Genomic DNA, 15,590 nt, shown 5'->3' with positions numbered 1-15,590 from the left:
CCACGAGCCACAAGGGAGCGTGGGAACGTGTTGATGAGCCGCTGTCGCGGGGGACCAGACGGATATGAACACGCATGGGTCTATGTAAGTTCTTGCAGATATGCAGCGGACTTTTTTCTTTCTCTTCGCACACTCACGTACGCCCACACTCGTCTAACTATAGTTTGGGGTATTCCCACCCCACCCCCCCAACCCCTGAGCCCTGTGCCTCCTGTAAAGCTTCCGCAAATGCCCTCCAAGAACCAGTAATTCTTCCAATTACTCAAGAAACCACACCATTACCTTCTATATAGTCATATGCTCATTCCTCCCAATTACGTCCTTTTTGTTTTCATTCTTTAGTGAAGCCCGCATAAAAAACCATGCACAGCACTCTGCTGTGCCTGGTGGAGTCGACTCCTGATGTGCAGGCTAACCTTCTCTACCCTTCCTTCCCACTAGTCAGTTGATCACAAGGGGAGATTAAAGAAATCAGCCACTTATCTTAGACTAGAATTGTGCAAGAGCTTTCTAGAGTTGAGGGAGATGTTCTATTTGTAGCTACTGAGCAGTTGGAATGTGGCTAATGTGATTGAAGAACTCAATATTTACTAATTTGGGGTGAATTTAAAATTACATCTAAATAGCTATACCTAGCTAGTGATTACGATGGACAACTTGGTACATCTAGATGTTCACCTTGGATCTCCTTACAAGGAGACCTATAGGAGACTGTTCTTTAGACGATGCAGATTTCTTACCAGTTACCTTTTGCACAAATGACTTGAATCTCTCTGAGGATGTACAAGGAGATATTGAAAATGGGGAACTTGGCTGTTGGCCACAATTTACGTGTGGGCATAATTTGGGCTGATACAGGGAATTTAATAAAATAACTTAGAAATATATGTGCTAAAATAGCTTGCAGGAAAATGCGTTAAGTCAAAGCTGTTTTATACTTAACTGGTTCCATTAACTCAAGGTTCATGCATGTGTGCCTATATAAGAACAGGTGTGGCTAAGAATTTAGTGTGTGTGTGTGTGTGTGTGTGTGTGTGTGTGTGTGTGTATGACAGAAAACAATGAAACCAATTATCAAACTTACTTTAACTTGAAAGAGTTCAGATTTTTAATTTAAATTTATTTTTTGAACTGGTAATACTTTCACATATTTCAAAATTCCAAAAATACCAAAAGATATAAAGTGAAAATCACTCCTCATCCCTTTCCCCCCACATCTCCTCCCCAAGAGCAACTAGTATGCTTGGTTACTTTATACCCTTAGGAGATATCGTGTATGTGTGTGTATGTGTGTGTAAGCAAAGGATTTTTTACACAAATGGAAACATACTTTACATACTGTTTTACACCTTTTCATTTAACAATGTATCTTGGGAGCTCTTTCCCATATTAGTACATAAAGACAGTCCCCATTTTTAAGACTGTGTCATGCTCCATTCCAGCAATCACTAACCCAGTTCCCCAGGGTGGACACTGAGGTTGTTTACAAATTTTACTTCTGAAATCAATACCATAGTGAAACCATGTACAGTCTACAATGTACAAATACATCTCCCAGCAACAGGTTTACTGAGACAAAGAGTTTGTGTATTTATAATTTTAATTTTTATTAAAAACATTTTTTTAATGTTTTATTTTTGAGAGAGAGAGAGACCGAGTATTAGTGGGGGAGGGGCAGAGAGAGAGGGAGACACATTATCTGAGAAGCGGGATCCTGGCTCTGAGTTGTCAGCACAGAGCCTGACATGGGGTTTGAACTCGTGAACCACGAGATCATGACCTAAGCCGAAGTCTGAAGCTTACCAGACTGAGCCACCCAGGCACCCTGTGTGTGTCTGTAATTTTAGATAGCAACTGATAAGCTGCCCTTCACAGAGGCTGTATCACTTTTTACTCTCCCTGGAAACATGTAGAAAAGACTCCCCCACTTTTGGATAAAAGTCAAGGCTGGTAAAACGCTAGGTGGTCATGCTCCTACAACCCTCCTGAAAGGTAATTTAAAAAGCAAGATGAGATTCATGGCCAGAGGAAAATGCTCAAAAAAAACCCCAAAACAGTTAAGAAGCATGTGTTACTAGAAAGGATTCCAATTTTCTAAACACGACACAACTAGAAATATATTTTTTGTGAGTATAAGATCTATATACCCACATGTACACTCTATGTATACATTTATATTGTTATGAAAAAATTACAAGGGAAATTAACAAAATCTTAATGGTAGTGACCATCTCTGGATAGTGGAAGTATGAGGAATTAAATTTTACTTTTGTGCATCTTCCATGTTTTACAGTAAAGAATTTGCATTACTTTTATAAACTGATAAAGCCGTAGTTTATAGTAACTTCCTCTGAGGAGTTTATCTGACTGTTTCAAAACATCTGTAAGGAAATCAGTGGGAACATTATGCCTAGAAAACACGACCCGAAATGAGAAATGAAACATTTGTAATCATCTCTGCTGCCTGGAGAGGGAGGCGAGTGACAAGCTTGTTCCCAGCTTATCCACTGAGGCCACTGTAACTTCAGCCCAACCAGCAACCATTCTGAGACCCTTTAGGAGCTGCCATTTTGTGGGCCAAGGTGGAGGGAAAGGGACAATTGTAGGCCTGGCTTTCACAGCTGCCTAGAACCATGAAGTTACCACTGGAGCTCCCCTCCACATAGGGCACTGATAGGTAGAACATTCCCAAAGCTGCACCCCACACCATTGATGGGGAAGGGAAGAGGAATGGTCAAAAGTGGGGCTTATCTATGTTTTATGATGTCCATGATAAAATGCTAAAATTAAAAAAACTTTTTTTTAATGTTTATTTTTGACAGAGAGAGAGAGACAGAGCACAAGCGGGGGAGGGGCAGAGAGAGCGAGAGACAGACACAGAATCCAAAGCAGGCTCCAGGCTCTGAGCTGTCAGCACAGAGCCCAACACAGGGCTCGAACTCACAGACAGCGAGATCATGACCTGAGCCAAAGTCGGACACTCAACTGACTGAGCCACCCAGGCGCCCCTACAATGCTAAAATTTAGATTACTCAGAAAAATAAGTAGATTCTTTTTCTTTTTTCACACCAATTAGGAATGCTGCAAAATGGTCAAAAAGACTACTATAAGACACATTGGGTATAAAGTTTTTTTTTTTATATTTATTTATTTCTGAGATAGAGCATGAGTGGGGGAGGGGCAGAGAGAGAGAGGGAGACACGGAATCAGAAGTAGGCTACAGGCTCTGAGCTGTCAGCACAGTGCCCGATGCAGGGCTCGAACTCACAAACCGTGAGATCATGACCTGAGCCGAAGTCAGTCGCTCAACCGACTGAGCCACCCAGGCACCCCTAGACACATTGGGTATAAATCAGTTAATGATATCATTTGTTAAAATCAAAGGTATAGGACTGTTAGTGCAGCCCTGATCAATTTAGACTCTGGAAAAGTTGGCTGTAGTTCTGGGCATGGTTTCCTTACTTTGGCATATTTGAGGCTAGGTAATTCTTTGTTGAGGGACGGTCTTGGGCATTAGAGGGTGTTCAGCAGCATCCACTAGTTGCCAAGTGGCACCCCTCTGTTCTGCCAGTTATGACAACCAAAAATGTCTCCAGACATCACTAGATGTCTCCTGGAGGACAAATCCACCCCTGATGGAAAACCTGTGGCTTAAGCAACGCTGGCAATTTCAAAGCAATGGCTTTCAAAAGGATCTGTGACATGCCCAGGGAATGTAGCAGAATTTCATGGGGGCCTTTTTGTCTTTTGCTCTGGGCATGGGTGCAGCTGACATGTGGGTGGGGGCCAAGTGTGCTCTTGTGAAGTGCAGAGCTGGCTCCTGTGGACCATGTACATATCTGTGAAACAAGTCTGTCATGTGTGAACTGAGATCCTAAGTCAACTTCACACAGAAACACAAATTAACCCTGCACGCTTAGAATTTTATACAGAATTTTCCAGAAATGCAATGGTATTTTGTTTTGTCCAAAACTTTTGCAAGAGTTAGTCACCACTTAGGAAAAATCACATCCCATACAGGAATGCCACTCGGACTATTTCCATGACCAATACCATATCCCATATGCCAGACGGCACTGGCAATGCCCCAGGTAGGTGTTCAGGCACAGTGGCCCACACAGTCACGTGGAGAGATACCGCACCAACTCAGTCCACATCACTCTACCATAAATTACTTTTGTTTTAATTATGCTTTACAAAAAGGGGCCGTATATCGATTTTTTACAGTACATGTATGTGGGTTACATTACCTATGAATTCATTTTGCAGTAATAGAGGGAACAGCACAAAACACGTGTGGTTAAAGGGGGCACTGGGCTTGGCAGATTTGAGAACCATCAATCTCCAGTATTTGGGAAGCACCATTTCTTTAAGAATCAGAGGTCGCTTTAGACGTTTCTACCCCCAGTCCCCCTTTCTGTGAATGCACTATGTGGACTTACCACATTTTTGTACCTGTGGTTCAAAAGTCATCTGTAGAGTTTCTCTCCTACGAGGATTCTCTGATGTCAAATAACACAGAAGCACCCATGGAAGACTCTTCAACCCCAATGACGTGAACCGGGTTTTTTTCTTGCATGATTTCATGGATGTCAAACAAGGCAAGCGCTCGGCTCGAGGGTTGTCCTGCCTTTGTCCCACCCCCAGGGTTCTCGCTGGAGTGTGTGTGCTGATGCCGGGCAAGGTGTGAGCCCCGGGCAAAGGACTGCTCAAGCCGGCGCCGGTTCCGGCCCTGGGACTCCTCTCTGGTGTGAGTTATCTGGTGTCGGATGAGGTGCGAGCTCTGAATAAAACATTTCCCACAATGATTACACTTAAAAGGCCTGTCGCTTCGGTGAGCCCTCTCATCTGGATTCAAAGGTGGGTCACAGCCGAGGGCTTCTGCCCACTCATGCTTCGTCAGAGCTGGCGTCTGCTCGAAGATCAGCCTCTGGCGGCACTCGTAAGGCTTCTCCCCAGCATGCTTTCGCTGGTGCTGGGCCAGGGAGGAGCTGTGCCTGAAGCCCTTCCCACAGTGGTTGCACTCATAGGGCCTCTCCTCTGTGTGTGTCCTCAGATGCAGGAAGAGGCACGTGGTCCGTGAGAAGGACTTCCCACACACGCTGCAAGTGTATGGCTTCTCCCCGGTGTGTGTCCGCTTATGCCGGCCCAGGGAGGAGTTCTGGTTGAAGGCCCGCCCACAGTCCTGACATTCATAGGGTTTCTCTCCGGTGTGAATTCTCCGATGGACAGTAAGGTGTGTGCTATGGCAGAAAGACTTCCCACACTCAGCACATTTATAGGGCTTGTCTCCCGTGTGGATTCGCTCATGCTGAACCAGGGAGGAGTTCTGGCTGAAGGCTTTCCCACACTCTTTGCACATATAAGGCCTCTCTCCCGTGTGAATCCTCTTATGCACTGTGAGATGTGCGTTATGATTAAACGACTTCCCACAGTCTGTACATTTGTAGGGTTTATCCTGTACTTGGCTTCGGGTGAGTTCTGTAATGGGAATGGCCTGACTGGAAGCTTTGCTACAGTCACTGCTGTCACACGGCCCTTTGCCGGAGGAGCCTGTCTGCTGGACTGAGCTTGAGTTACCTTCCGAGTTTATAGCCTGTGAGTCGTAAGCACAGAGATAGTCTCTCCTAGAAGTCTCCGAGGATGGATCTGGGTTTGCATTCAGGACACTGTTTTCCCCAGGTCTGAAACTTTCATAGCTTTTATCTTGAACTGGTACTTCCTCAAGGCTAACTTCCAATCGCCTCAAATTATCCTGTTCCTTCTCAGGCACCTGTACCTGGCGCTCACGTTCCCAGTGTTTCCCTAGTGTGGTGGGACAGGGAGTGTCCCTCACGAAGCCTTCCCTTTCCGCAACATGGGATGGCTCCTCCTCAAGAAGGCCCTGCTTCTTGGGTGACGCTTGGCTTTCGGGTCCAGGTTCCCAGCCTAAAAGAGTACCAAAGAGCTGAGGGAGTTGGCGGAAAAAACACAGAGAGGACACACTGGGCCTCCATCCTTACTACTCCTCCCACCTCTAGGAAAATCTCCATTCTGCTCCTGTGCAGACACCAAGTGTCTCGTCTGCAGAAACAGTCTCATGCTTTCATTCGTTCGACAAAAATCTCCCAAGTACCTGCCACAGGCCCAGGCACTGGCCTTAGACAAGGGTCTGGCAGACTACAGCCCCCAACTACGAGTACTTTTTATGTTTTTAAGGGCTGCAGGAAAAAAAAAGAAGGGTGTATGACAGAAGCAGAATTCTAAAGATGTCCCTGGCTGTGCAATCAGGCACTCATCTAGGTACTGCTATGAAGGGACTTGGCAGGTGACTCATCAGCTGACCTGAAGCCTTAAAATAGGGAGATGATGCTGGGTTATCAGGATGGGCCTGAAGTGGCCCCCAGAGCCCTTAAAAGCAGAAGGAGGTAAAAGGGAGAGGCTGGCTGCACAGGAGGACTTCAGTCGGGAAATGGGTGCACTTCCTGAGAACAACTCCTCCGCAACAGTCTCAAAGGAAACAGGAGCCTCAATCCTATGGTCACACAGACCTGCATTCTGTCTGACCACACCTGGAATTGGATTCTGAGTTCCCTGCCCAGTCAGGACCTTGACTTCAGTCTTGTGAGACCTGGAGCGGACAAACCAGTCAGGACTGACAGAAATGTGAGATAATGATTGGGTGTTGTTTTAAACTGCCAAGTTTATGGTAATTTGTTTCAGAGAGAACAGAAAACAAATAGTGAGTATACTTAGCCCACACAGCCTAAAATACTCACTGTCTGGCCCCTGATGATGGGGAGAAACTGCAACCCCAGCACATGAAAAGCCCAGTCCTCAGGAGCCAGGGAAATAGATACTGAGCAAACCATCGAAGGAGCAGGCTTGGGAGGCAGACAAGGAGCTCAGTTTTAGAAAACCGAAGTGTGGTAGGTCAGATACCCAAGTAGAGGTACCCTCATGTCTGTAGGACCCCTTGGGAGGACCAGCCCAGGTCGCAGAATCCTCCAGAACAAGAACTGCATGCAGGCAGGCGGGCTCCCCACTTTCTTACAGTGCAGCGAAGGCAAGGGTATCAGCTTCCTGTAGCTGCTCTAACAACGTGCTGCAAACGTATCACCTTAAGAGACCACACTTCTCTTACAGTTCTGAGGTCAGAAGTCCCAAGTCAAGGTATCAGCAGGGCTGGATGATTTTTGGCTGCTCTAGGAGAGAATCTGTTTCCGTGCCATTTCCAGCTTCACAAGACTGACTACATTCCATGGCCCTTTCCTTCACCTGCAGAGCCAGCAGACCCCAACCCCTGATATCTGGCTGTTCATTTTATCCTTTATAATAAACCAGTAATAAATAGTGTCCCTGAGTTCTGTGAGCTCTAAAAGCAAATTACTGAACCTAAGGAGAGGGTCATGGGAACCCCTGATTTATAGCTCGTCAGTCAGAGGTATGGGATGCCCTGACTTGTCAACTGGCATCTGAAGTGGAGGCATTCTTAAGAGACAGAGTCCTCAGGCTGTGGGGTCTACACTAACTCCAGGTAGATAGTGTCAGAATTGGACTTAATTGTTGGACACCCAGCTAGTAACTGGAGAGTTGGAGAACGGTTTGTTGGTGTGGAAAAAAACCCACACATTTGGTGTCACAAGTGTTATATGGGTAGAAACAAATCATGGTACTGCTAATTGGTGACTTTAGAGCCATTAAAATGTCCTCGAACTTGACAGTGGTGATGGGTATAATCTGTGAATATACTCAAAACCACTAAATTGTACGTTTTACATGGTGAAATTTATGGTCCGCTGGGGACCATGGCATCCAGAAGGGGACTAGCCTGGTAGGAGTTAGCTCAGGGCCTGGGGGTGCAGGCCAGCACTGGGGACTGGAGGATGTCAAACGTGTGGGGCACTTCAGGCTCTTTTGCCTCAGAGGAGACATGGTACTTCTGCATCTGCTGCAGATTCACCCTTGCCCTCGGGTAATAGGCTACACCTCATTGTGGAGGTACATGTGATTCCCTGCAGGTCAAAAAGCCCTGGGTGGTGTCAGAGGCTGAGCAGCAGGTACTGCTGGCCGTGTATCCCACTGTCATAGCCTACTTCTTCCAACGCACTTCAGGGTACCAATGCACCAGTCCCAGAGAAGGGATTGTGACAGGCATAAGCCAATTATGACAATCTAGGCCTCCTTTCCAGACTCCCTAGTGGCATAAGGGCAGGTAGATGTGACCCAGTCCTGACCAAGGAGACCTCAAAGGACGAAATCTGGAGTTCATTCAGATAAAAGGGGTGAAATGTTACTGGCACTATTCTTCCCACATCCACACCCCCTGCCTGGAGCACAGATGTGATGGCCAGAGCTGCTGCATCCATGCCATAACCTCAAGGAAAGGCCAGAAGAATCAGAACCATAAGCCTTGCCACTGAATACTGAGTCAGAGGCAGCAGTGGCTGCTTTGTGAAAAAAATTGCTTCTTTTTTTGAGTACTCTAGCCCAGGTTTCAGATATTTAGAGCTGAATACAATCCTTGTTGCTGAGAGAACACAAGGGTGTGGAGAACAGGTTTACAGAATCTGGACATGAAAGATTAAAATGGAGAAGATGGAGAGCAAGTTCACACATTAGAAATGATCCTGTGTCAAGGGCACACTGAGGTGGCAAGAGAGAACATGAGAGGGAGGACAGGGTGGGATTCTGACCACTGGAGGAGAGGCAGATGGTCTCTGCTCAGAGAAGGGAGAGCCCGGATGAGAAGAACAGAGAACACAGGAGCAGGGCGCAAACCTCCTACACAGAGAAAAGCTAACAGGGCAGGCCTAAGGCTACCATCTGTAGAGGGGCCAGTTTTGAGACTGGCCCTGGGCTGTGTGTGGGAATTTGGATTTCAAGAGAGTTCCCACCACCCTAACTGATAAGAGTGGCTCGCTGTGCCCAAACTGTGCCCACAGTATGGTTTACGGTGAACACCTGCTCTCTCCTGCGAGTCTGGACTCTTGGTCTGTGCCAGGCACAGGGTGCCTAAGTGACCAGCGCCCAGTAAAACACCCTGGCACTGAGCCTCTAACAAGCTTCCCTGGGAGCTAGCATTCCTCATGTGTCGTCACAACTCACTACTGTGGGAACTACGCATGTACAGTGTGACTCTACTAGGAAGGAACTGTGGAATCTTGGCTGGCTTCTGGACTTCACCCCATCTGCCTTTTCTCCTTGCCGACTTTCCTCTATATTCTTTCGCTGTAATCACTGGCTCTTTGGGGTCTTGGGGACCCTGACACACCACCCTTTCCAAGCAGCACATCTGTAGTCACCTCTTGGGCTGCTCCCATTAGGAGTTCCCACTTGGCAGCTTCTCACCTGGACAGTGACCCTGGGCAATTCCTCTCTCCGCTGCCCACAGCTCAGCCCCTTGCTCCAGTTGGGAGATGACTTCAGGTTTTGGAAGCTCAGGCCCTGGAACAAGGGAAAGACACAGGATGTGGGGACCTGCCACAGAAAGAACCAGCTCAGAATCCAGCCCTACACTCCTGATAGGACATGAGGACATCTCACAATAAGGTGACGGCTTTGCATTGGGACAGAAAAGGGCAGAAACCTCCTCCTGCCTGTATGTACCACAAGGAATGAGAATGCAAGATCCCTGTCCCCCAGCCCAAGATCAAGTCCTCATACCAGAGGCCCTATGACCTATAACCCATAAAAAATAAGTCACTGTAGGAATCCAATCATCAGCTGGGGAAGCAGGCCTTACCCACAGAGAGCAGATGCCCAAAGGTCTCCAGCATCACATCACGGTAGAGGGTCCTCTGGGCGGGGCCCAGCTGTCCCCACTCTTCTTGGGTGAAGTCCACAGCCACGTCCCGGAAGGTCACCGGCTCCTGAAATATCACACACACTCTTGATCAGCTGGACTGCCCCCGTCAGTGCTCTTAGGAAGAGAAGGAGGAATGGAGAAGCAGAAGATGGGCAGGCCAGTGTCCTGAGAGAGTGCACATTCTGAATAATGCCAAGTCAGGTCTCACTGGGCACCTACTGGACTGTCACATTTAGGTTGTATAGTGAGGGCATATGAAAGTATCCCAGGAAGATGGAAGCCACCCACAGCTGACCTACAACTGATCTCAGACAGGTGCAGGTGCAAACAGAAATTGCTGACTTGCAGATCTGTGAGTTAAAGAAACAGTTACTGGTCTAAGCTACTAACCTTTAGGATAGTTTGTTACATAGTAACATCTAACTGATACATTAAATAACTCTCAGATTCAAGGCAAGACTCAGTATCCTACCTGAAAAGAGGGGTTTATAGTTGGAGTCGGAAACTCACCTATCTTCAGGGACCAGGCAGGCTCATCAAAGACTGAAGTGGGCTACTGGAAGAGCCTACGAGGGTACTTAACCTGTGAGAGGTGACACTGCAGGTGATGGGTAATATATACCCTATTTGAAGGGGCAGCTGGGACTCAGAACCAACTGATCATGGGGGAAATTCAGGTCTCATATGGTCAGAACTGCCCATCTCTAGTGAGTAGCTGAAAATTAGGCCACATTTTTAAATGAAACTTTTAATTTTTGTAAGTTGATGCAACGTATCTAAAACATGTCCTACAAATGAAACCCTTCTGTGGGCTCGGTGTGGCCACTGTCAGAAGCTAGATATTTCTGGATCTGAGTTTTGACTCTGCTACTTCTTCCTCAAGAAGCATAGAGCAGGTAACCACTTCTATTGCCATGCTTCCCTGTCTACAAAGAATCATTCCTTGGGGGCTGTGATGGGGAATAAGTGGTTGTGAAACACTTTCTACAGGACAAGATGCAAAAGAATAAAATCGGTCCTCTACTTCACACCATATAAAAAGTTAACTCAAAATGGATAAAAGACAAACGTAAGAGCTAAAACTATTAAGCTCTTAGAAGAAAATATAGTAATGAATCTTCACAATCTTGGATTGGTGAAGAGTTCTTAGAATCTGACAGCAAAAGCACAAGCAACAAAAGAAAAAAATAAGTAAGTTGGACTTCATCAACATTAAAAATTGTGCTTCAAAGGACACTATCAAGAAAATGAAAAGAGGGAAACCTGGGTGGCTCACTTGGTTCAGTATCTGACTCCTGGTTTCGGCTCAGGTGAATATCCGAGGGTTGTGGGATCGAGCCCCACCTTGGGCTCTTGCTAAGCATGGAGCCTCCTTAGGATTTTCTCTCTCCCTCTGCCCCTCTTCGCCACTCGTGCTCTCTCTCTCTCTCTCTCTCAAATTAAAAAAATAAATTAATGGGGCGCCTGGGTGGCGCAGTCGGTTAAGCATCCGACTTCAGCCAGGTCACGATCTCGCGGTCCGTGAGTTCGAGCCCCGCATCAGGCTCTGGGCTGATGGCTCAGAGCCTGGAGCCTGTTTCCGATTCTGTGTCTCCCTCTCTCTCTGCCCCTCGCCCGTTCATGCTCTGTCTCTCTCTGTCCCAAAAATAAATAAACGTTGAAAAAAAAAATTTTTTTTTAAATAAAAAAAAAAATTAATTAATTAAAAAAATAAAGTAAAAAAAATATCCACATACTGGGAAATAATAATAGCAAATCACAAATCTTGTATGTGACTTGTATCTGGAAAATATAAAGGACTCTTACAACTCAATAATAATGACAACACAATTAAAAAGGGCAAAGGACCTAAATAGGTATTTCTTCAAAGAAAATATAAAATATACAAATACTGAATAAGCACTTGAAAAGATGCTCAATATCAATAGCTACCAGGGAAATGCAAATCACAATCACTTACTAAATACCTCAATTATAAAGGGGTATGTTAAGAAAAACACAAGAAGGCTTCAAAATTTTAAAGAAATTATAGTACAGGTGGCATACAGCTGTGACAAACATTGTTCAGGAAGCATGAGAACCCTTTGGTTGGGAACAGAAGTCTCTGTTCTTGTCCCCGTGTCCTCATATCCCACTCCGGTCCTCCAGCTCTGATACATGCTCCCTGTGCCTCCTGCCTTCCCTGCCTCGCCCCCTCAACTATCACCCACTCTGCATGGGTCCTCAGTAACAGCCCAGGCGCCAGGCCCACTGAGTACTGATCTCTCCAGGCCATAAGAGCCATGGCATTACATGAGTCCTTCATGTCTGCTCCTGGAATTCTAGCAGGAGCCCATTCCTTGCTTTTTCATGGCCCTCTCTGCTGCTCCACCTCAGACCCCTGTGGCTCTCCTCTTGTTCCGCACTACTGGTGCCTGGAGAGATGGGCTATCAGACTCCTTTACTCCACACACGCCCACAGCTGACCAGGCCACCCTGGCATCATCCAGCACCTGGTCACACTGGCCCCCTCCCCGCATCCTAGTTAGCTCTCCGTATTTCTCCTACCCCCACCTTCCCAGATGCTTTAATGTTTTTTCTCAAACCCAAGCTATACTTGCTTTAAAAAATCTTGAATGGCTCCTTTTCACCTTTGGGTACAGGATGGCCTCTTTCAGCCTGGCTATGGTTGACTGAGTAATGGCCTCCAAAGATACCCAGGTCCTAGTTTCTGGAGCTGGTGAATGTTACCATAAATGGCAAAAGGGATTCTGTGAATTTGATTAAGGATTTTTAAATGGGGAAATTATCCTGGATTATCCAGGTGGGCCCTAAATGCAATCACAAATGTCCTTCTAAGAAGGTGGAGGGAGATTTAACTACAGAAGACAAAAGGCAATGTGACCACTATGGCTAGATGCCATGCTGCTGGCTTTGAAGACAGACAAAGGGCCATTAGCCAAGGAATACAAGGACTACAGCCACTAGAGCTAGAAAAGGTGAGGAAACCGATTCTCCCCTAGATCCTCCAGGGGTGGCTCTGCCCAGTATAACTGATCTCAGGCTTCTTACCTCCAGAACTGTAAGAATAAATGTGTATTGCTTTAAGCCACCAAGTCTTTAGTACTCTGTTACAGCAGCCACAGAAAGCTATACACTGGACCTCAACGCCCTCGACTTCCTTGCCTCCTGTGGTGGCAAGCCTCCAAGATGGCCTCCAGTGGTCCCCAGTCCTTGTGTAGTTATGCAGTCCCCTCCTATACTGTGCAGGTTTGACAACCAATAGGGTTGGGCAACCAACAGGATACCGTACCAATGAGTGTGTAAATTCTGACCCCAGGGCACAAAAGGCATTGGGGCTTCTACCTTGCCATCTCCTGGACCACTTACTCTTTGGGAAGCCAGATGCCATGTTGTGAGGACACTCAAGCAGCTCCACAGAGAGGCCCACATGGGGAGGGACTGTCATGTGAGTGAACTGTCTTGGAGGTGGATCCTCCAACCCCAGTCAAGTCTCAGATGACAGCAGTCCACACTGATATCTTGATGGTAACCTCATGGGCCTAGGCCAGAACCACCAGCTAAATCATTCAAGGATTCCTGCTATCAGAACTGAGGTAATATATATTGTTGTTCTAGACCACTAGGTTTGGGTTACATGCAACAGATAACTAATACACTTTATCTTACTGCTGACAGACTCTCCTTGAGAGAGTCTCGTTCCTCTGAACCCTTTTCTCAACTAGGCCTTGACCTCTGGGCTTCTATGTCCACTTTGCATCACCCAGTTTCTTAAGAGTTGGTTTAGTCAGAAAAAAAAAAAAAAAAGAAAAAGAGTTGGTTTAGTCAGAATCCCCACCCACCATATCTAATTACTCTCTGTATCTTTTCAAAGTCCTCATCCCACAGAATCCTTCAGGTAATATCTGATCACTTAGCCTGCTTCAGCAAGAATCCCTAGGTCAGTTTGGCAAGAATTATACCCACCCCAGAACCCAGCTAGAAATTCCCACTTTTACTTATAGTATTTGGAATTGAGTCCACTTCTATACTGAAGTCTCTTTCCCTCTATTGCAATAGTTTCTGAATAAAATCTGTTTTGACTGCCTTAATTACTGTTTTACACTGACATTGCTCATTCCCTGCCCCACCCCCTCCATCCACTGCAGACCAAAGTGTGATTTTTTTTCTCTTTCAAAGTAGGCTTCACATGCCCAGCTGGAGGCAAATTCACCACCAAGAGATCAAGACCCCAGCTGAGATCAAGAGTCAGACCCTCTGAGTGGCTCAGTCGGTTATGGCTCAGGTCATGATCTCACGGTCTGTGAGTTCGAGCCCCGCGTTGGGCTCTGTGCTGACAGCTCAGCGCCTGGAGCCTGCTTCAGATTCTGGGTCTCCCTTTCTCTCTGCCCCTTCCCGGCTCATCCTCTGTCTTTCAAAAATAAATAAAAACAAACAAAATTAAAAAAAAAAAAAAGATGTTCAACCAAGGTGCCCCACTAAAGTGTGATTTTTTTTTTAAGTTTTTTTTTTAACGTTTATTTATTTTTGGGACAGAGAGAGACAGAGCATGAACGGGGGACGGGCAGAGAGAGAGGGAGACACAGAATGGGAAGTAGGCTCCATGCTCTGAGCCATCAGCCCAGCCAGAGCCTGACGCGGGGCTCAACCTCACCGACCGCGAGATCGTGACCTGAGCTGAAGTCGGACACTTAACCGACTGAGCCACCCAGGCGCCCCACTAAAGTGTGATTTAATGCAAATCTGCATAACACATATCTGAAAACATGCAAATCTAAGGTTATCAATAATCTCACTTTGCATACAAAATCTGAAATAATGCAAATCCTGGTAAACAACAACAAAACACAGTAAGTCCAGAATTTCAAAGATGCGGAGCTTCAGGAATTATGAATTATTTTTGGTTTCTGCCACGTGGAGACAGCACTTTATGGAGAACACAGGGAGCGGCCACTTTGTCTACAATTGCAGGATCTTTGAAACAGGCACCTTCCCAGATGGCCTTGCAGGCACGGACCGCCCAGTGTGCAATTCGCCCACAGCCCCCGCGAGGGAGCGGTGCTGGGAAGGAGCCCTGGTAGTCGCTCCCGCCCGTTATGCCGTGCCTGGTGACCTGTCATCATCCTCTGGGGTTGTGCCCAGCCCCCTGGCCAGGGGCCTCGCGGAGCAGGGCTCTCGGGGAGTGTTTGCTGGCTCCGTGAATTAAAGCATTTCTATTCGGAAATACCTGCCATCTCGGCGCTCCACTGACACCATCACATGGCAGATGGCCTTCGCGGGGAAAGCAATCGGCGGGAGCCGGGCCAGCCTGGTCCTAGGAAATGATACTAAACCCCATCCCAGAACAAGGAAACTGGCGTACTAGGGGAGCATGCGCACTGGGGGACCTGATGGCCCGGGTTCGAATCCAAACTCCACCCTCACCAGTCGGGCCAGTCAGCGCGCCCTGAACTGCGCCTCAGTTTTCTCAAGTGTAAAGGGGGATAAGGCCCGGGCCCTGCTCACCGTGCGCTGCCAGGGTTAAAGGGCCAATACCTGCGGGAGACGCTGGACCCGCTGCAATCGTTATTATTATTACTTTACCTGAAGCCATTCCGCTGGCAGCCCTGTAGCCATCTCCAGTGCTGTCGCTTCCTCTTCGGGGTTCATCCTGGACCGACAGGTCGAGAACAGGAGCCCGAAGCGGCCGTAAACCCGAGAGCAGCCCCCGCCTCAGGGACCACTCCACTCGCCGCCCGCGGGACAATGGCGGCCGCGCTGGTGACGCTGCAACTACAACTCCCAGAAGGCCGTGCGGCGTGCC

At 47.2% G+C, this 15,590-nt stretch overlaps 1 protein-coding gene across 1 annotated transcript; it reads right to left on the bottom strand.

Annotated features, from left to right (window-relative positions):
- Positions 1–4,162: 4,162 nt before the first annotated feature.
- On the bottom strand, positions 4,163–15,548 carry ZNF8 (zinc finger protein 8). The gene is made up of 4 exons (XM_025914894.2): positions 15,371–15,548; positions 9,725–9,851; positions 9,331–9,426; positions 4,163–5,928 (listed from the first exon to the last, which is right to left on the bottom strand). Exons 1-4 carry the CDS (start codon positions 15,434–15,436, stop codon positions 4,490–4,492), a joined length of 1,728 nt encoding a protein of 575 aa, XP_025770679.1. The 5' UTR covers positions 15,437–15,548; the 3' UTR covers positions 4,163–4,489.
- Positions 15,549–15,590: the final 42 nt, after the last annotated feature.

This window comes from Puma concolor, chromosome E2 (genome assembly GCF_028749965.1).
Source record: "Puma concolor isolate L17-30 chromosome E2, mPumCon1.1.hap2, whole genome shotgun sequence".
NCBI lineage: Eukaryota > Metazoa > Chordata > Mammalia > Carnivora > Felidae > Puma > Puma concolor.
This window is presented reverse-complemented; position numbering and strand designations above follow the sequence as displayed.

Excerpts from the sequence above, each read along its gene's own strand:
- ZNF8 (XM_025914894.2), bottom strand. The coding sequence starts at position 15,436 with ATGAACCCCGAAGAGGAAGCGACAGCACTGGAGATGGCTACAGGGCTG. Across the intron at positions 9,852-15,370 it reads TGCCAGCGGAATGGCTTCAG|GAGCCGGTGACCTTCCGGGA; the intron begins GTAAAGTAATAA and ends GTGATATTTCAG. Across the intron at positions 9,427-9,724 it reads TGGGCATCTGCTCTCTGTGG|GGCCTGAGCTTCCAAAACCT; the intron begins GTAAGGCCTGCT and ends CCCTTGTTCCAG.